The 21861-nt window shown below is 40.6% G+C and overlaps 2 protein-coding genes across 8 annotated transcripts in view; one reads left to right on the top strand and one right to left on the bottom strand.

The window, feature by feature from the left end:
- The window catches only part of LOC107993239 (LIM/homeobox protein Lhx3), a 33954-nt gene extending 20370 nt beyond the window's left edge, over window positions 1–13584 (top strand). Inside the window, exons 1-8 of one of the 4 annotated variants that reach the window (XM_062086783.1) lie at window positions 5319–5807; window positions 5907–6250; window positions 6655–6832; window positions 7701–7909; window positions 7998–8190; window positions 9118–9284; window positions 10200–10415; window positions 10528–13584. In XM_062086783.1, coding sequence (XP_061942767.1) covers window positions 5995–6250; window positions 6655–6832; window positions 7701–7909; window positions 7998–8190; window positions 9118–9284; window positions 10200–10415; window positions 10528–10709 — 1401 coding nt within the window. In that variant the 5' untranslated portion in view covers window positions 5319–5807; window positions 5907–5994 and the 3' untranslated portion in view covers window positions 10710–13584. Of the gene's footprint in view, window positions 1–5296; window positions 6251–6654; window positions 6833–7700; window positions 7910–7997; window positions 8191–9117; window positions 9285–10199; window positions 10416–10527 lie in introns of those variants that run through there. The other 3 variants (XM_062086784.1, XM_062086782.1, XM_062086781.1) reach the window with 3 other exon arrangements.
- Window positions 13585–13867: 283 nt separating this feature from the next.
- The window catches only part of LOC107999769 (centrosomin), a 28378-nt gene continuing 20384 nt past the window's right edge, over window positions 13868–21861 (bottom strand). For all 4 annotated transcript variants that reach the window (XM_062086777.1, XM_062086776.1, XM_062086778.1 and 1 more), the window contains 7 exons: window positions 18196–18303; window positions 16235–17476; window positions 15860–16147; window positions 15550–15774; window positions 15260–15463; window positions 14922–15153; window positions 13868–14714 (listed from right to left, as the gene is read on the bottom strand). In XM_062086777.1, the coding sequence (XP_061942761.1) occupies window positions 14503–14714; window positions 14922–15153; window positions 15260–15463; window positions 15550–15774; window positions 15860–16147; window positions 16235–17476; window positions 18196–18303 (2511 nt within the window). In that variant the 3' untranslated portion in view covers window positions 13868–14502. The remainder of the gene's footprint in view (window positions 14715–14921; window positions 15154–15259; window positions 15464–15549; window positions 15775–15859; window positions 16148–16234; window positions 17477–18195; window positions 18304–21861) is intronic.

Here is a 21861-nt window from a genome sequence, read left to right as displayed (position 1 = left end):
GAAGATATTGGATTTATTAATGTCGTTGGCTTGGACACGCTCGCATTTACTTTATTGCCGGATTACACGTTCGATACCCGCGCTTGACCAATCCTTCGCGTTCGAATTTTCAATTCTTCAACGACCACGTGCAATGATATTTCGTCGCGAAACATTCGAGTCGTCGTCCCCTTTACCCGCAGCGCGTGTCAGTTCCTATGCACTTTACCTAATTGCATTCCCCTTGAAAAAGTAAATTTTGCCCCCGGTGTATCAGCATTATTAAGAAAAATTTACCATGAATGCAATTACATTTTCTGACGGGGGGAAAAGGAAAGAAAGAACTTCTTCCTATAATTTAGATAATTCGTAAATTGGCTACGAAACACACCACCGTATAAATACGATCGAAAATCATGTTATTAATCGCCGATCGAAAGTAACGTTTCGTCGACAATGAAATCACCAATACGATAAACGTAACAATCACGATAATTACAAGGTTTAATTAATGAAATCAAGTGGACAGGTCGGCGTCGCCTTTTCTTCTCTCGCTTTCATAAATAATTCAATGGCCGTCGAGCGCATCGAACTATCGCGCAAGAATTCTTGCCTACGATGCCGATCATCGATAATAAAATAAAATATTACGAGCGACGAAACCATTTCTTTCTCGATCCTTGGCAAACTCTCCGGGGGATCGCGTTACTTTTGATTATCCCCTTTCGAAAGGGAAAACGGACTTGAAAGAGTCGAAGGGAAAGGAAAGAGAGAGAGAGAGGACACGGACCGGTGCACGCAAATGCGCGGGCGTATGTCGTTTAAGCCCATTTAACCGTAGAAACGTTTGAGAGATCTCGGGCGAGGAGACAATGAGAGGGAGCTGTCGTCGGGCTTTGTGAGCGGCTTTCCATGGAGGGAGAGAGGGAGGGTTGCACGAGGATTGCACGGAGCCGAATTCGAAATGACGAGAGGTGGGACGGAGAGGGGAGGGCTGGTCGGGCGGAGGTCGCGGGTGGAAGAGAAGGGGTTGCGTGGTGGTTACGACGGCACATCCACGCAGGCGCCCCCTTTTTCCTCCTCTCCTTCGTCCCTGCCTCGCGCTTCCTCCGTCCTTGTTTACCGCTCGACACCGCTACCGATAACTACGCCCTTATAGTATATCCCTCCCCTCCTCCCGCTTCCTCCATCCGCGGTACATATTTTCCTCTCGGTGCATATACGCGTGCGTGTACGTACAAATCCTCTCGTCTCGTCTCCGTCCCGGTTTTCCCGCTTCTATGTCCCGAGCCGACGGTTCCGCACGTCCGTGACACACAATGGCACATCTGGTGTTAACTCGTGCTTTTTCGTGGTGGCGCTTGTCGCGAGAAATCGTCGTCGCTTGTGCCCTCGCCCCCCAACGTCTCCTCCGCCGATCCTCCGTTTTTTCGCCTCGACTCCCCCCTGCTTTCCTCGCCTCTCCTCTTCTCTCTTCTCCTCTCCTCTCGTTCCTCCTAGGAGGAAACGTTTGTTCGTTTGTTACGCGAGATACAGCGGCCGCGTCAATGCGACAGCCAGTTTTTGCACGGCGCATCCACCGGCGAAAAACGGCGAGGTCCGAGTGAGAATGACTGGTTTATTATTTTTTTTTGCCCGACTCGGCCTCTTCTTAGCCGGAGCGAGCTAGTCTTTTTTTTCAACGGCTTTTGTAACACCGAAAACGGCTCGAAACAGACCCCGTCGGTTTCTCTCTTTTTCTTTTATCTATTTATTCCTCCTTTTTCGCGCCCCGAAACCTCTCAACAGGTTACGCTTGTCCCTCTTCTGCCTTTCTTTTTTCACGGGATTGCGCGCCCTCTTTTAATCCTCCGCGAATTCTTTCTCAGTCAGGAGATTGCGCAATCCCTCGAGGAGAGATCGGAAAATCGAATTTTTCAACTTTGGCCTCTCTTTGGTTTCTTAATGGGGCCGAATATATCAAATCGACGATCGTGTATATATATGTGCATATGCGTACGTGTATAGGTGTCGGTGAAAAAGCATATGCGTAAATGGGGCACAACCGAGGCGGCCGATATAAATTCAAACGTATTTACGCGGTAAGGGTGGCGTAATTTATGGCACGTCGATGTAATGGAAACGCCCATGGAGAGAAGATATCCGCCCGTGCAAATTCGATTATATCGCAGCGTGTATACGCCTCGCCTCCGATTCAGCGCGGGGAACAGAGTTAAATTAAAAAAAGAGAAGAAAAGAGAAGAAAAGAAGAACCGCGCATATTTCATCGGCCCCTCCGTCTTTCTCCCCTCCGATATAATCCTCCGAAGAGGATACACACGGCACGCTGTTAAACGTCATCTCTTTTCCTTCCCAACTCTCGGCGAAGTCGGAAATAGAATAAAATTTGCCCACTCGAACGTCGAACGTAAAGAAAAGTGATCGGTTCCATATGATGGATTCATTTTCGTTATCGAGAATATGCAATCCTAAAAACACCTGAAAACGCCTCTTCGTTCCTTGCCCCAGAAAAATATTGGGAGGAAGGAAGAGAAAAGAGAGGGAAGGAAAAAATATTCGGTGAAAAGAAAAAGAATCGTGGTCCCCTTCGGGAGATAAGCGCGAACAGCGCCGATAATGATCCGACTCTGCTCATCCCCTGACCTTTCGCAGAAGCCACCGACTGCTCCCGCCTGATATTTCACGAGATCCTTTCTCTCGAAGGAACGAAAAAGAGGAATGTCACGGTTTGTCGGGTCAAGTGTGCTCCGTGGAGGGAGTTCCATCTCGCTGCAACTCCCTCCCCTCCCTTTGCCCAGGTGGTGGTCGTTAGTCCTGGCACAGTTAGAGCCGGGACGGAAGGAAGCGAGAGAAGCAGAAGGAAGCGATACCAACCCTCGTGGCGATGCTTTTTACGGTGACGGACGACTCGTGGAGGCGTGTCGACATGTGCAACGGGGCCGACGAAGGGTGGGCTCGCGTGATCGAAGCCCGAGGAGGACGCCCACGGAAATCACGGGGTCGCGCAATCGCAGAGACACCCCCCCTCATAACGGATATCTTCGCGATGGAAAGGGGGTATCGGCGATGTATCGACGACATCGCAGGAGCCACTTGGTGGTACCGGCCTCTTGTGCAACCCACCAGGATTTTGCTGCTTCGTTCGACCATTTTTGTCGCTTTTCGTTCGTGTGTCGCTGGTAATAAAAGTAAGCTGTAAAAGAGAAGATATAGAAATTCAGGGAGAACTCGTCGTAGGCGGATTTTCGAATCGACTATGAACGATCGGGGGAGGGGATCGAAGCGTCATCGACGCGTTTACGGTCCCCCGTTCCGAAACCATAATCGCGAAACGATTCCCCCCATCGGGGGACTAACCACGAAGAATGTAAAATTTTCTACCTGACGGGGTGGATGGGGACGAGATGGGGGCAACAGATGGTTCGACACTTTGCATGTCGTGCCCGTAAAATCATTTATGCGAGGACGTGACGACTTTCTTGCGTGGTTTAGAAACGGATGGAAATGTTCGAATGCTCGATTGATTTGCACGGTATGGGCTTTTTCACCGGCAAATATCGTTAGTTACGCGCCATTCCACTTTTCGGCCGGGCTTTCGTCCACGCTCGCCCGTCTACGACGCGTTCTATTTCGTTTACGAATTAACGAAAATTCCCGAATTTTCCCCATTATTCGGCCCCCTATCGCGTTCGCCGAAAATTTCAAATAATTCTGCGACTTTAGCAAACTTTATCCCTCCGATTTTGCACGGTTTTTGACACGAACGAAAATTATGCACCCGCGTTTCCCAATAATGAAATTTTCTACTTCTTCCTTCGTATTCCCCCTTCGTCCCTCTCTTATCTTCGAATAAGTAACGATACAAAGATGCAACGTTCCTTCTTGTTCCCTCGATATCGGGAGATCGAACGATCGCGAGATGTCTCTCCCCTCTCTGTAAGAAACGAAGGTTTTCGTTTTTCGGGAAAGGCGAGGGAAGGGGGCCTGAAGTAGGAGGACAAAAGGGAGGAAAAAGGGATCCGAGGTGGAAAACAAAGAGGCGCGTATTGAAAGCGTGCCGTTTGATGGTGGTAGACGTATCCACGCGTCTACTTATACGCCGACCTTATACCCTTGCCGAGTTATTCGGTTCGGTGTGGATGGGCAGCCACCCAGGGATGAGGAGAAGAGTATACGCGACTGATCTCGACTAAGATTATAAAATGGCGACCCTCCCCCTCCCCGCGGCTTGCCCGTTCTTAATTTCGCTCGAATCCTTTTGTCCCCTCCCTGCTCGCTCCCTGCTTTCTCTCCCCTCCCTCTCTCCCCGCTCTCCTTTTTTCCTTTTCTTTTCTTTTCTTTCTCTCTTTCTTTCTTCCTTCCTTTCTTTCTCTCTTTTTTCTTTTTCCTTTTTTCCCTTTCCTTCTTTCTCGCCGGCCACCCTCCCCTCGCCAGCTCCCCCCACTCTCTTCTTTGCCTTTCCGCGGAGCTTGGGTTTCGCAATCGGCACGGCTCTCGAGATGTTGGCAAAGAAGGAGAGAAGAAGAAGGAGAAGAAGAAGGCCTGGGCGAATTCTTTTACGTGACGATTCTGATGAATAGGAGAGCGTGGGCAACGATGCGAGCTGGAACGTTGGAAATGGATGGATGATGATCGTCGTCGCAAGAGCCGCGGAAAATGCCACCGCAGAAAAAACCGAGGGGCGGTTGTTCTTTGTTGTCTTCCCTTTCGCGATTCGATGGAGTTATCTTTGATTAATATTCGGATCCTGGACGAGTACTTGCACTCGGATGAATTTTCCCTCGGACGAGCTCGAACGCTTTGGGATATCTCGAAAGCTTGGAATAGATTGGAAAAATACGAACGACGTAACGACGCGATTAGGATACGCGTGTAAATATTTTCCTTTCGTTGTTTCGGTCGAAAAAAAAAAAGAAAAGCAAATCTTCCTTCTCCGAGCTTGTCGTCGAATCGTAAACGCAAAGAAACATCTTTCGTACCTTCCAAGTGGCATATCCTTTCATCGAGGCGATCCTTCCAACTTTCCAGAAGGTTCATTCGCGTCCTCGCAGCGCATCATCGCGGTGTCAACGGCGCATCATCGGCACCCTGGCGGGCAGCAGGAGGCGAGAAAAGCGTCGTTGGCTCGCCTAAGACGCTTCGCGGTGCGTCGATCGCCATATTGGAGGCGGGCGAACTTCCCTCCAATCGGCGATAGAGCGTGTGAAGCGTGGGTGCGGATCGCGCCCAATAGCTGGGCCCGCTGCCCCACCATGGAACCACCACACCCACGAATGTCACGTGCGCACGAGCAGCTGAAATACCGTTCGAACAGTCGTTCGCGTACTCTCGTGCCCGTCGCATTGATCGTCCTTCCCGACCGTTCCCTCGACTCGTTCGCGTTCCTCGCGTCATATTGCGAACGCTTTATCGTTATTATCGCTGATAACGATAGTTCAATGGACCGATAAGAATACAGATACGGTACAGATAACGAGACAAACTACTGTAATAGAATTTGATAGTTTGTTCCGTTGGAAAAAATTCCCGTGATGGGGTATCGAGATAAATGGCAAATTAAAGCGTTTTTTCGAGTGTTGCTCGAAAAGGGTGAGCGCTCGGAAAGGGGGAATCGAAAGTGATTCGACATTTTTTCAACAGAGTGAAAGTGAATCGATCGATTAACGATTAACGTGGACGGTTACATCAACGATGTTTTCGACAAGATTGGTGAGTCGATTCGGATCTGTTTGAAAGTTATCTCGTAATCCTGACTCTTCCCTCCCACCTTCTAAGATGAAAATACACGAAAAGTGGCAGAAAATCAAGAAGAGGAGGACGGATAAATGGTATTATTGAAACGAATTGCGATCCTCATCGACGAATAAAAATTCGAAACTAGAAGAAATATCCAATCGAATGTAATCGTTTATATTATGATTGGATAGAAGGATGTTGCAAAAATTGCAAGGATAATTGGCCGAAGCGCGATTGAGAATTATTGGACGCGTGACAAAGTCGGAATAGAACAGAAGCATGACTATGATAAGTCTGGAAATGTTGGGCCGCGAGGCTCTATCTTTGGAAGGGATGTATCGGCGCGCTCATCAAGATGTGTTGACGCCGCCACACGATAGGCCAGAGTCACAAAACGTCCGGCGGAACGGTAGCAACGGCGGAAACGTCGCGAACGTTGCCGCTTTCGACGCCGCTCCTCGCCACGAGATGCACCCTCTGGATCAGCCGGCCGTGGACCTCGGTTTGCCGGCCAATCTTCCCGAAATCCTCTACTGTAAGTGAGGAACGGTCAGGTTCGGAATAGAATAGAATATCCTGCGTAAAAGAAAAAGTGTAAACACGTTTCGATCGTCAAGTTTTCACGTAAAGGGGATAGTTGGGGTAGTTGAAGAAGATGTGAGTAAACTCGAACGAAAAGGAACGATCGGAGTGATTTAGGGGTTGTGACGCGATAGATTGGGAAGATGAGGGCTCGAGTTGTTTGTAAGTTGTTGATTCGCTCCCATTGTCGTTTCTAGCGCATCCGATCGATATTTTGTCGTTTCGAATCGGCAAGAGAGCGAAAGTTAGGCTTCTTTCTTTAGGATATTTTGAACGCCTTTCATTTTGGAACTTTTGTTTCTTTTCTTTTCTTTTTTTTTTTTTGAAATACAACGAGGATTGCATCGAATGTTACAGCTTCGATACCAAAATGCGGAGGATGCCAAGAAGCGATTTTAGACAAATACGTTCTGAGGGTTCTCGAGAGGTGTTGGCATGCGAGGTGTCTCACGTGCAGGGATTGCGGCGCAAGATTGACCGATAAATGTTTTGCAAGGAACGGTCACGTTTTCTGCAAGGATGACTTCTTCAAGTAAGTACCAATAATTATTTTTATCCGTCTCGTTCATCTTTGTTTCGCGCTTTTCTTCTTTCCGCGATAATCCCGCGCGTCGAATTGAAATTTATTAACAACTTCGTCCAATCGTATCCGCTGCTTGCAATTTTCTCGGAAAACCGGAAACTACCTTTCGATATCAATCCGTTGCACGTTTGTAACAAGTATTTGATTTACTTAATACTTTTTTTTTCATTAAACATTGTAAGCATATGAAACATTTATTACGTAATATTATGTCAAGTTATACGCAATTTTATCTAAGCAGCGAAAGATAGCAAAAAAAAAAATATATATATAAAACACTTATCAACTGTTACTCGTATTACTCGCAAAAATTGCAGTTGGAAAATCCGAAAGTCTGTATTATTATCTCCGGCGAGTAATGGAAAAGGGGTATGCGAACAGTGGAAAAATAAGAAAAAAGGTTGGATCAAACTGTGCATGTATATCCAGAGGCTGGGTATCGATTGTGTCAGAAAAGCGTGCCTTTTCTCATCTACCCACACCTTCCCTAGGACGAGACGCCATTTTTCTTCTCCTGTGAGCCGAATCGAAGGAACTCGCTCTCTCCTCCCCTTTCTTCCTCTACCACCCTTCACGATCGTATTCTTCACTTTTCTTCTGATCCACGAATTTCCAGAGGAGAGTTGAAAAGAAGAAGCTCGCGAAACGTTGAAAAGAAGAATTCCAGAGTTTCATAAAGATTTGTTTATCGAGGTGGAACGTAGTTGAGGGAGAGAAAAAAAAAAAGAATTCTTAATTAATCTCGCTAATCAAGCTCGATCCAATGTATCGTTCTCATTAATACACGAACGTAATGTGAAAATGTTGTATGTTGTTGGTATGGCAGGCGTTTTGGGACGAAATGCGCGGGCTGCGGCCAAGGATTGGCACCGTCTCAGGTCGTGCGTAGGGCGCAAGAGTTGATCTATCATCTAACTTGTTTCTCGTGCGCCCTTTGCTCTCGACAGTTGGACACCGGAGACGAGTTCTACCTAATGGAGGATAGAAAGCTCGTTTGTAAACCTGATTACGAGCAGGCCAAGGCAAAAGGTGACATTTTTCGCGTTTTCCTTTCCTTTTTTTTTTTTTTTTTCTCCTATAATTTCACGCGAAAAACGACTCTCCTTTCGTATCGCAGAATTGGCAGACGGAGGAAGCATAGATGGCGATCAACCGAATAAAAGGCCAAGGACCACGATCACAGCGAAACAGTTGGAGACCTTGAAATTAGCGTACAATACCAGCCCTAAACCAGCGAGACACGTGCGGGAACAACTTTCTCAGGACACGGGGCTAGACATGCGCGTGGTTCAAGTCTGGTTTCAAAATAGGTATCGTAGGAAAATTGCGTTCAAGTATCTTTGAAACGAAATATCGATTGGTATGGATGCGGATAGGATACCGCGAGACGTCTACTTTATCATGTTTTCAAAAGCTGTTGCAACTTAAATATAGATAGGCAAGATAATATAAATCTATGATTTTCGTAGCACATTAAGGCGATATTTCGTTAAACATTTTGAAATCGTTAAGTCCATCGATTTAAGAATATATTTATAATTGTATCAGTAATCGATGCATCGATACATTAGAAGAAACAAGAGGTAAGGAATGTTAAGATTAAAAATAAAGGATATTAAATTACGCGTCAAATCACGTGAAATTGTTATATTTATAAATTTTTTTATAAAGAATAGCATTGTTCATAATGCATAATGCATTGTCATTTTAATCTAAGTTTCGCTATTCATCTTTTAGTTATCTCTATTGACATCATAATTTTTTTTGTACACCGTTATGTACAATATTAGCGATGGAAAAAAAATTACTTTATCAATTCTATACTTGTATACCATAATCCTATGTGCTTCACGTAAAAAACACTGCACTTTGACAGTATCGATACAAAGTTATCAATCAAAATTTTTTTTCGTTTTCTCATCATTGATAAAAATTTTAAAAATCTATACATACTTTAGATATGGGTTTTGTTAAGGCGATTTATTACTCTTACAATTTTTCTATGAGATTCTTAAGTAACTTTCTTTCCCTTTAATTTTCTCCCGTAATAAAAGTTCCTCGGAAAATTCAATGATAAATCGATAATCTTTAAATATCGTTTTAAACATCGTCAAATAAGGAAGGATTGAATTGCAAAAATGTTCAATTTACTTTGGGAAAAATTATTTTTCGATGTTAAATACGCCTGTTTCGATAGAGGAATTCATCATGGAGAAATTTCTTTCCTCCTGTTGTAGGAGAGCAAAAGAGAAGAGACTGAAAAAAGATGCCGGTAGAACAAGATGGTCTCAATATTTTCGAAGTATGAAAGGAACAGGGGCTGGTGGACATTCACCTAGGCACGATAAGCTTCTCGAAAAGGATGAACTCAAGATCGATTTAGATTCCAGTTTTGGTCACCATGGTAAGTAGACGTATCATATTTATAATTTATATTTAATTACTGACGAATACTTACTATTAATCTCGATTTTACTTATTTTTAAACGTTAATTTTAAAATCTTTGATGGTTTGATAGTCGAAAAATCGCGCCGCGTTATCAAAAATAGCTTCTGAATTAGGAATGCGCAAGCATTCCCTTCGATTCCTGTAACGAGAAAATATTAAAAGTGACGGTATCTACTTTGAAAAACATTCGAAAGAATGAAAAAATAAATTTAAAAGATATAATAAAAATAGATTTATACAATATAAATTGCGCCGTTTAACCGATTGAAATTAAATTTGAAAATATCGCGAGAAAAATGGCAATCGGGTTTCCCATTCAAATACAAAAAGCGCGAAAGTAGAATACCAAAGCTTTAAAAAAATCATTCTCTGGCTCTGTTGCTTTCGCTTTAATGTTGGTTACATCTAAGCTTTCGTGTATTCGAGCGTTTAGCGGAGGGGAAGACGATCTCGTCAATTATTCAGAAGTTCGTGGAGGCTAACTGCTAGTTCGCCGTGTCCGAGATTTCAGGAAGATTGCGGACTATCCTGGAATTTATACCGACCGTTAACCATGCGCGCCGTAAAGTCGTATAAACTTCACCTATTGTTTAAATTTTAAACGGGTTCATTACCGAGTGCCTTCCCTTCCGCCTGATCGAAATATTACCGACTTATTTTTCCTTTATCTTTTATTTTACGTTTTATTCTATTCAAAATGAAATTTTGTAGAACGAATACTTTGTAGAATACTTTGTAGAAAGATATTTTATTTTTTACATTTACTTAGGAACGTTGAGATAACACGTACCTGTTATCGAGTATTAACAGGTATATCGTAAGTTTGTCCGTTTACGATGAGATAATTGTACGAGGATGATATTTGTTTAGATTTGAGTAACGACAGTTACGGGACAGTGGTGAACATGGGATTAGATGGCGAAGGTGCGAGTCCAGGTGGGGGCGGAAATGGGGCAGGAGGGGGCCCTCCACGTGGTTATTTAGGCGCGACCACCCCCCCTTATCTCTCAACGTCCAGATCACCGTCCTTACCACCTCAATTTCCATACCCACCGGACGCTGGCCTCTCGGTCTACACGACACTTGGTAAGACGCGACAACATTGTCCATTTTTGCACGGATAATCACGATTGAAGGATTAAAGAGAAAGGAAAATAGGATACGATCGTAGGAGGGATTGAACGATGAATGTTGACAGGAGGCGCGGGTGGGATGGTACCAGGGCCGGCTTCGGATTTGAGCAACGAATCGAGCGGAGGCGGTGGAGGCGGCGGAGGTGGCGGTGGAGGTGGTTACCCGGACTTTCCACCCTCGCCCGATTCATGGCTCGGCGAACCACCACCTCCACACGCTCACCACCATTCCCACTACGCCACATAACCCGGCAAACTGACGCGTTGCCAACCACCGTTCGTGAGAACGGATCGACGCAAGGCGTTCACTTGACGGCCCTTTTCTACGAGGCAAGGCTTCGAATCCCGAAAACTCGAGCCTCCCACTTCGGATCGACCTGTCCACTTTCGTCGATCCAGCGCGAGTTAGAGCCTCGTCGACCTCGAGAGGAGCTCTCCATGTTTCTCGGTGTATCACCAAATAGATCCATCTGGAGGTGGAACTCGATCAAGACTGACCGATCGAGAACCGTCTCGAACGAACGAGTCATTCCACACCGTATTCTGCACCGTCCCGGCGGGTTTCCCATCATCGGAATGATGCCATGTGTCGCTATCGTATAACGTTACTTTACAGCGCAAATACGATAGCGCTAATTCGATAGGTACGATTAATCTAAATATATTTATGTACAAGTTCCTCGTTTCCCGGTACTACTGGAGTTTAATCGTCGAATAAAGAAAAACTAGAAAGTAGGTTAGACGTGTCGCGATACCGGACGTTTGCTCCAATCGATGCGATTCGCAAGATTACGGTTGTCCGTAATTCAAATTCTTTAGTTTCTTTAGTTAATTCGTTGATCGAATCAAATTCTTGTTCAAAATCATATATATATATATATTTCGATGAAGAACAATATTCTACGAAAGGTCGATATTTATTTTACAGAATTATTTTCTTTTCCGAACGAGATAGAATGTGTACACAGACCGTATACTTCGCGAAAGGCATCGTTTCACTGAAAAACATCATCGTGGAACACTATGGTATATCGCGCTTACGTGATGCTAGAAGTTTCAGGTGTCATTTATTGTAAATAGTTCAGATTAGATTTTATCGTATTACAATAAAAGAACGAGGAATAAAGAAGAGGAATGGAAAAGAGCAGGGGAAAAAAGAAGGAAAGGATTGGCGTACAGCGATCTCTACAGGAGCGACGCCGTCCGCAAATAAAATTCGAAATAAAAGTTAACCCTGAAGCACTAATGAATTTATCGCATCGATAGATCGATTTTCTCGTAAGTAAAAAATTAACGGAGTTGTTCCATATTTTTTATTAGCGAAGCTGTAACGTAACATCGAATCACAAAAGTTCGGTTGAAGAAGCGTGGAATGAAAGGTCAATTTTGATTGGTCACGATTTACATTTTCCCATAATTGAATATTGAATGTTGCACCTTGTATATATATGAATTTAGTGCTACAGAGTTGGCTAGCTTCGCGACCAATCAGAATCATTCTACTTTGCCGCGAATAGCTCAGTCGACTTTAAGAAGCGGACGAGCGAAGATGCGATGCGAGAACGATCCGTGTAAAATCGAATATCGTCGTTTCTATTTCCGAATATTTTACAAAAAGTCGATTCACGAAGCGTGATTTTCAATCGTAAGTGACATCCAGATGTGAATCATTAATTGTGCCGTAATTTATTGCGAAAAGATTACTTCCGATCGGTGACTAGTGGAACTTTGGAATGTGAGAAAATGTTTCTCCACGTTGGAACAACGTGGTCGGTGTATCGTACAGTAAGAAACAATCATGTAGTTTACAATCATCGAGTGTATCGAAGATATTTTGTAGCTTGTCAACGTCACGAATGTCAACATCCACAATTGTCGCTCGAAAGTAAGTCCTTTTTTCGCGACTTATTAGATGATCGCTATTCGATTCCGCCAACGTAAACGAAATCGTCAAACAAACATGGCGCCATTGGATGGATGGTGTACCGAATCAAAGTTTACTTTGCGTGTTTGTTTATCGTCGGTGAAACCGAGCGTCAGTAGATTACACCTTTGACGTGCTCTGCGTCACTTTTTATCGATTCACAGCATTGGAAAGGCACTGTCGCGAGACATTTCGATCAATCGATTCCATTTGAACGAACGTTCATTTATGCGATTAACACTTTTACAGATAGGGTTGTAAATTTACTTAAAAAAAATTTTATCGACCTATAAAATATCGATCAATAACGTTTTTTTTTTATTTCTTAAGTTTTATTAAACGAAATACGTAATATATGTATTTACGAAAAATTTGACGAACGATATACTTACTATTCCTCGTTTATTACGAACGATATCATTACTTCTCTGTCTGTACAGTGTTAATAATTTTAAATAATCAAAGTCATAACGATGTCAATTGTACCCTCGTCTCAATGCATATACGCGATTATGTACAAATTGTTATATGTACATATGTACACGCGAGTATAAATATTCGAGAAAATATGCCTAGATTTATAGATGATCGATAATCAAAAGAAACAGATTCAATTGGTCGATTGTGGTCTCCGACTGATGGCTAACTTCATTCCCATGTATAGTAATATGAGGCATAACGTTTGTTGTTTTTGTAACGAAGAAGAAAAAATTTTAACTCGTGTTTGTTCAAAATTTACAACATCGTGTCTTGTTGTATAAAAAGATTCGTAAATTTTTAAATTTATTTCTTGAAAATTCTCCGTGCCTCGTATTATTTGAGGAATATAGATACTTGAAACATAGCACGTATCATCTGACAAAGACCGGTAAAAAATAATATATCATTGTAGAATTGTATATACATCGTCCCTGTTTATTTTACCCGCGAAAATTCAATGAATTGAAATTGGAAATTGAGTAAAAAAAAAAAAAAAAAGAAAAAAAAAAAAGAAGTATGATATATTTCGGCGGGTAAGAGAACTGAATGTTGTACAGTTACGAAAACCGAACACACGCTCCTCCTCATCGGGTTTCGTAAAGATGAGAAAAAGATTCGCGTGACTAGCGCAGTTCATAACTTCATCGACACGAGTTACTACGGATCTTTATATTATTATCTAGTCATCGAGTGATAATAAAAATTCTATCGTAATCTACATTGTGCTGTATATTGTTTCGAAATTTTCATTTTTATCCGCATATCATATCAAGTTTTCACGTATTTCGTTTATTTATTTTTAATTATATTATTTCTAGTTATATTTATTTCACAAATATTCAATTTATTTATTTTTTCACTTTTACCATGTTTTTTTTTTTATTTATTAAAATTTGCTATTTTAATAGAAGTTTTTATTGAATCAAGGAATACAGCATAGAATACAAAGTGAAGTAATTAAATAAAATAAATTAGGAATTGAAAGTAGGAAATAAATTTAATTTAATTTTTTAAATCTGTCATTTATTTTTTTCTTTTTTTTCAAATATCAATGGCACTTTATTTGGCGAAGACTATGTACAGATGCTGATAGATGTAATGATATTCTTGGTGTTCAATATGTACACGCGCGCGAATTTTTTAACGTCGAGAATACGATAAAATGGACAGTTTTCGATTCGATAACAAGGTTTTAGCAACCTTTAGAGAGAAGAAACAATCTACAAAAGAACTTGAACACACGTACACAATTATGTACAAGTTACATATACATCTTCGTTTTTTCACGAAGTTTTCCTTTTTCTTTCGTCTTTACATTACAGTTCTTAATCCTTCTTTTTTATCGTGTAAAATTTCACGTATGTACGAAAATACTTTTTAACAGTTTTTTTTTTTTTTTATAAAATACAACAAGTGTCGCTGTCGTTCGTTAATTTGTAAAAATACTATTCGTTCGTTGACGATTGTTCGAGATTTAAAATGAATCGAAATACACGTGAAAGACAAAAATATGATAAAAATGTGATTATAAAAAATGAACGATAAAAATCATTAACGATATTAAAATCAATTACGAACAGCGATTCTATATATACTTTTCTCTGTACAAGACATTTTTTCGGTTTTTTTTTCTTTTTTAATTGTCCAGAGGTTCTTCGTACGTCCTCGTTTTCTTTAATATATTTTTGGTAATTTGCAACTGTTTCGTAATCGCCTTCTCGACATTTTTCTTATTTTTATTCGACGCGGAAAGATGTTGGAAAGTATCCTCCAATGTCCTCCTCGTTTTCATTAATCTTCTTTTCAACGCTTCATTTTCTTGCTTCAAAGCTTCTACTTCATCGAGACCTGATAAAATAGATTTTTATTTATAAAAACGTGTAATAGAAATATTTATATTTATTCGAAATTTTATAAACAAGTATAACGAGATAAGTTTGCGGTTTATCCTAATTTTAAAATAAATTATAAAAAAAAAAAATAGAAATAGAAATTAAATTTTACAAAGTTAATCAATATTTTTAACAATAATTTGATCGCGTCGATCAAAGTTACCTTCTATCGGCAAAGGACTTTCGCTATCCACTTCTCGAGCTGGCCTGTTACCATTGCTGTTATCTTCGTCGCTTAAAAGATTAGTCATGGATTCGGTGATTTTCAAAGTATCTTTCAGTGGTCTCGTAGTTGTGACTGCCGCATCACTTTCGATCCCCAAATCTGGCGAACAGCTTGATTTACTTCGACCACCGATCGTTGAATAATTTATGGATAACCAGTATTGCGAATTCTGAAATAAATTAAAAAAAAAAAAAAATTAAATTTAAATTTTATCATATAAATACATTATTGAAATGAATTATTGAGAAGAATAAATATGGAATAATTTAACTAACGTTATACGCTTGATAATCCTGCATGATATCTTCACAAGTTTGTTTCAACATAGACTCCGTAGGTATTGAAGAAACGCCGCTAGAACTTGGAGCCGAGTCGCTCCCTTCGCAAACTGCAACGTGCCTTCTTAATTCTTTGTTAGTGACTTCCAGTTCTTGTAATCTTGTCCTTTGTGACTCGTTGATTTGATTCAGATCCGATATCTGCAAAAAGAGGCGAGTGTTGGTAAAATCGTATTATAAATTACAATTAAATTAAACGGCGCATAAATCTTGAATGTTCCGCTTACTTCTTTGTTGAATTTATCATGCATGGAACGAACAGTCATATCGCATCTGTTCTCCGTTTTTCTTATCTCTTGTTCCAAACGTAACTTATCGTTCGTTAATTTTGTATTCTCTACGAGGATTTGACTGTGCGAAAGGGTCAGATGGTCCAATTCCTTCGTTAACGTTGATATGTTCGCCTTCGCGGACTCGTTTTCGTCTTCCAACTTTTTGATTCGCGATCTCAGCTATAAATTATTCGAAACAACGAATTAAGAAAAATGATACCCTTGGAAATTAACGATGAAAAATCGGATATAACAAAATTCTAACCGTATCGTTTTCTCTGTTAAGAGTTATCAACATCTCCGTTGACTTTCTCTCGGAATTCTCTTTGTAATGCATCAACTCGGCCTTCTGTTTATTCATTTCTGTCGCCATATTCTCCAAGTCGACCAGTTTCTTTTCCAATTGCGCTTTACGGGTGCTGTTCTGTTTATTTTCCTTTTTCAGCGCGTGCACTTCGTGTATTCTTCTTTCCAGTGCCGATTGCAATTTCTCGCAATACTTTTGCGATTTTTCCAACTTGATTATCAACGGCGATATTTTCTCGTCGAACAGCTAAATATACAAACGCGAAAAAAATTTATTAGAAATCTATTTAAAGAAACTCGCCCACGTTTCAACGAATGATCCCCGCATACTTACACAATCGAACGAAATCTTGGTATTCAGCTCGCTTCTAAGAGCGCTCAGCTCGGTGTACAACAAAGCGTTCGTTTCTTTGAGCTCTTGTATCTGATGATTAGCCTCGGAATCGTTCAAGTCGTTCTGATAAGATTTATAATAAGGCACGTATTCCAACGAATCTTCAGAGTCGGTGAAAGTCTTGGTATATTTGGAAAATCTAGATCTGTTCAAAGATTTTTGTTGAGTCTCCTGCAATCCGATCCTGGCCATGGATACGGTTCTGTCGGGCTCCGAGAACGCTTCCGAGTCGGACTGCGTGGATGTTTGGGTCTTGGCGCTGATCAAATTCTCGGATCGACTCTTTTTCACCGGGTTGTCGATCACCCTCGGATTCGTATCGTCCGGGTTGAACGCGATGTCGTTGCTCGAAATCCCCTCGAGAGCGTTCACGAAATCGTCGGACAATATTTTCGAGTTGATCAGAACGTCGAACACGATCTTCCTGCGCTCGTTCCCGATCGTGTCCGCGTAATCCCCGTTCTTCAGCATCTCCTTCATGAACTTGACCAAGTCTTTAAGATGTGTACGCATCAATTCGCAATACTTCTTCACCCTTTCCGTTTTATTGTCGCTGTATCCATCGATCTCCGTCGCGAAATCCGGTTTCGAAACTAGTTTCAACCATTTTAGGTAATCTACTTCCTTCTCGAGCTCATTTTTCTGGGCTACCAGCCTCTGTACATAGTCTGTCATAGTTTTTACGTCTATGGACTCGTTCCCATCCACGTAGTTCAGTTGGACCACCTCATTGGTAAACGTTACCTTAATACCGATGTCGTTCAGCTCCTTGATCAGCGCGGAGAGCTGCACCGTGGCGCTTTCTTGCGTCACGTCCGACTTGTTTCGGCTCCTTTCGTGACAGTGAGAGGCGGTCATGTGATTGTGAAGCTTGGCGATCTCCTTGTTCTTGCTCCACAGCTCCGTGTTCACGAGCTTCTGCAGATTCTGCGTCTTCACTTGCAACTCCTTCGACAGTTGCTCGATCTTTTCGTTCTTCTCCTCGATCTCCGCCTCGCGTTGCTTGAGCTCCCGGATAAAATCCTCGCGTTTCGTCGAATCCTCCGCGTCGTTTTTCGCTAGTTCACCCTTCAATTTCTCCAACTCGCTCACTTTGCCCTCCAGTTGCTCCATTATCGTCCGCTTCTCCATCTCTAGCATCTCTATCTTCTTCTCTCTGTCCTGAAGTTGTCCTTTCAGTTCCTGCGAGAGGTAAATTTTCATTTCGAAATTTTTTTTAACGGACAGAAAAAGTATACATCGCGCCATCGAATCGAATGGATTTCTCGCCTTAATTCTATCGATCGAGAAATATTTTTTTATCCGATATTAGGAAATTTTCAGGAATGCTTTCGGATGTGGTCGAGACGATGTATGTATGGCGCGATTTAACCTAAGAAAATAGGATTATTTTGTACGTGGCAATGTATTTTCGAAGAGGCAAAGTAGGTACGTTACGTTTTGCAAGTTAAATCGATCTGAATTTTACCTTACAGCATTTATCTATGTGATAATTTCATTTGGATCCGAACGAATAGAATTCATTTGATTTATCACAGATACGTCTCGAATATGCGTGCGAAATGTATGAGAATTCAAAGCAATGCTAACTCCGTTAAAAAATAGATACGCGTTTCCAGAATGGAAAAAAAAATACAGAGAAACATATATAATCTCCCTTCTCTCTTGATATTTGTTTTTACTTTTGTACGTTAGAATAATCGAAATCTATCCTATATTGGAATATCTATCCAATTTTAATTCGGTTAATCAAGAGAATACTAGAAACATCGATCCCGTTTAGCGTCTCTTCTTCCCTTTGGACGAGGAACATCCAACTTAACGGTTGGTAACGAGGATACAATAGCAATTTCGAAGCAGAAATTTTCACAAAGGACAAGTGGCAATTAATAGAAAATTACCTCCGATTCGACTTCGTTCTCCTTCTCCAAACGACTCTTCTCAGCCTTGATGGCCTCTATTTGGTCTCGTAGGTCGTTTATTTTGGCTTCCATTTCATCGAATCGTTGCTGCACATATAAAGTATAGTTCTCGTCAATAAAACTCGGAAACAAATCGGTTGGAACGATCGATAAGCTTTATTTGCAAGAACAACTGCGATTACAGATATGGTGTAATAGTACAAAAGTTTGCGTGCGATCAATTTGCATCGAAATCGTGCGAATTATTTAAGCGAGAAAAAGAGTATTTCGTGTATTTCGTGGACGAACCCCATCGGAACCCCATGGACGGGAAAGGTGGAACGACATTTTACACACGCTAATTTAACATCGTGTAGGGATGTGATTTTTTTTCTGTTTTTTTTTTTTTTCAATTTTGTTTAATTTGTACTCGTGATATTTAGATTTTCGGTTTCCTTGACCAACTGCGCGGCGAGACAAGGGTAACAATATCTGGCTCCTAAAAGGAAAAAAATAATTCCAATTTGTAACTTTACTTTGTTCTGACTAGATTGCTATGTTTTTTGGCAACTTTAGATGAATACTTTCGAAGAGTTGCGAAATTGAAAATTGCGATAGCATGTTGCGAAGGTGAAGATGATCGTACGGACGGGAAGAGAGAAACTGGAGATGAAGAAAAGAAGGATAGAGAGACGAGGATATGTTAATTGTGTGTTCGATGGCGTTTTGAATCGATACTTTACGTGAGAAGAGCATAGCCAAGCTTTAAGCGGTAATATTTTGTACGAAATGAAATTTTTAAAGCAAAAGACTTTGTTCAATTTAATTTAACAGTTTTACGAAATCGATGATTACTCGAAGCTTTTCCGAGTATCCATATCGGCGAGGAAGAAGTTTAAATACTCGACTTCCGGTGTTAAAAGATTAAAAGTCCGAATCTCAATAATTCATTGCGTTATCTTAATCTTAATACAAGCGAAACCAAATTAATAATAATAATCGTCGATTCTTCGTTCTAATAATTTTAATTTAAAACAAAGCAAAAAAAAAAAAAATCTCAAATCTGATTTTCACGATGAATTTTTCCAGGAAGACATCACTTGTTACCTTGTCTACCTACCTCCATTCTCATCGAGGCGCACAAACAGGAGAACATTTTTATCGTATTTTTTTTTTATTTCGATTTCCGTTCGATTAAATTAATCCTTGATAGACAATACTCGACGCAAATGCTACGATTATTTCTAGCACTGGCGGAATATCTCTGATGGAAAAATGACGCACGAGAACGGCTCGATTTCTCTTAATCTTTCGATCAATTTCAAGTCGCGAGAAATCGTCGAAATTCTTCTTTCTTTATCTCCCTTATTTATATCTCTCGTCAAAAAAAAATATATAAATAAACAAATAAACTAACAAAATTTTTTCTATTCAATCTCAATAGAGAGTCGTTCTCTTCTTCTTTTTCTTCTTCTTCTTCTTCTTCTTCTTCTTATTTCTGTTCTTATTCTTCTTCTTCGTTTAGACGAGAGAGAGAGATAAAAAAAAAGTTACACTCTTTCGTTTGAAGCTTCGAGAGGAAAAAAAAGTCACACTTGTTTCAACTTTTTCCCGTTTTACTCTTATATCTTATCGTACATATGATCTCTCTCTCTCTCTCTCTTTGTCTCTCTCTCTTTCTCTCTCTCTCTCTCTCTCTCTCTTTGTCTCTCTCTCTTTCTCTAATCGCAAAAAATGTGAAAGAGAGAAAGAATAATAATAATAATCTCGTCCCCTCGACCGAGACTATTTCGTCGATCGTTAAACGCGTTTGTCGTGCAAACTGTGCGTAATCGTAGTGCGTTTGTAATCGTCGTTCGTCGTGGATGGAACCACGGTGGTTTGGAAAACGGTTTCGAGACGAATTTTCGTGCGAGGACTGCGAGGCTGGGAGCGAATCGCGCACACTTCGCGAGCGGACTGTCTCTATTATTAGATGAAAGGCACGTCTTCGGTTTGGTATCTCGAAGCTAGCGGCCGCATCGAATCGGGACGCGCGTTGTTCCACGAAAATCGGTCGATAAACCGGCGATATCCGAGACCCGCTGATGAACGTTCGTTTCGTTCGGTGGCAATTCGCGGTTGTCTCGTGACGGGTGTAATTCGTGTGTAGGATGCGATTAACGGTGAAAGAGGTTTGGAATTAAGCTAAGCTGCCTGTTAAGGAGTCGTTTAAGCGGGTAGCTTCGTTTGAGACGTAATTTTCTCATTTCTGATTCGAGCGAAGAAAGTTAGGATAACTCGAAGGAGAACGAGGTCAAGTATGTTGATTTAATTGACTCGAATAATGAAGGCGAGTTAACTCTGAGAGATCTCTGAATTAGGCTCGTCACTTTTAGAGGTGATTGCCTTTAGAGGGTAGTTGAGGGGGACTGGAGAAGTCGTTTGCTAATTCTTGCCTTTGATTCGATCGTCCATTCCTTTCGGCCCTGCTCCGCGAGGATTAAACGAAAGAGTGTCGATGTATGGCGTGTTCAACGATATATCTGCCCGCTTCGAAATAAGTATTCTCGCGATAAAGAATTATGATAATTATAACAATTATGATAATTATATCTAAGCGGTAATATATTCCACGACAAAAGAGTGTAGGAATAGAATGATAAATTTGGATTTTGAAACCCCGTTGGAACCTTGGGCCACTAATTAAACTATATATAGATTGGTCCACGGATGAGAGATTCGAAACTGTGGGAAATCGAGAGAATACCGATTTGTACGTAAAACTGTTAAAAATCTTTGCGAGTTGAAAATATGAAAATAATTTGTAAACGATATTTCCAATATAATTTATACTCATTTTTGTTAATGTACACTGTTTAAATTCAACTAAAATTAGGCAATTAGACAATATATATATATATATCATAAACGTAAAACGAGTATTCAATTTATTTTGTGTGAAAGTTTTGACAACTTAATTTTTAAATTTTAAATGTCTTCGATATTCCTTGTTGTTCACATATGAGAAACGTAGGTTGATCGTGTTGCAATTAGCTTGTTAAAGTTCGAGAAGCGTGTTGTTGTGTAAATAGAGATAAAATAATGTAACGTAATACAGTGAAGTAATTGTCAGAGCGATTATAAAAAAAAATTGTACAAAAAATTTGTTCAAACTACGCGATTGAAATTAAAAAAAAATCGTTCTTCGAAGTTACATAATCGTGTAAAATAAAATCGTGTCTCGATGCGGCAATACACAAATTAAAGGCATCGTTTTACTTTCGTACATGCCATGCGTTAACACTACAACTTCGTGCAAAAAAAATATATGCACAAAAAAAAACTCAATTACGTCCTAAGAAAAGTTAAAAAAAAAAAAAAAGAAAAAAAAAAAAATAAAGAAAAAAATTCTGTAACTTGTATTAAATACGAAGTAAAATAAATAAAATAAAATATAAATTAAATAGAACAACACAAGTATAAAAAAAAAAAAAAGAGAGAGAGACAGAGAGAGAAGAAACATCGTCAATGGAGGAATTGAATGTTGAAACTCGTGTTTGATGGATTTTTTTTTTTTTAAGAAAAAAAAAAGGTTCTTCAAAAAAAAAAATTACTACAACTCGAATCGAATAATCCTTGATCATGTATGTTGAAATCTTTTATGCGTACATGTTGATTAGCGCA

This window comes from Apis cerana, linkage group LG16 (assembly GCF_029169275.1).
Source record: "Apis cerana isolate GH-2021 linkage group LG16, AcerK_1.0, whole genome shotgun sequence".
In the NCBI taxonomy this organism is placed as follows: domain Eukaryota; kingdom Metazoa; phylum Arthropoda; class Insecta; order Hymenoptera; family Apidae; genus Apis; species Apis cerana.
The sequence above is the reverse complement of the archived record's forward strand: the minus strand, read 5'-3'. Positions and strand labels throughout refer to the sequence as shown.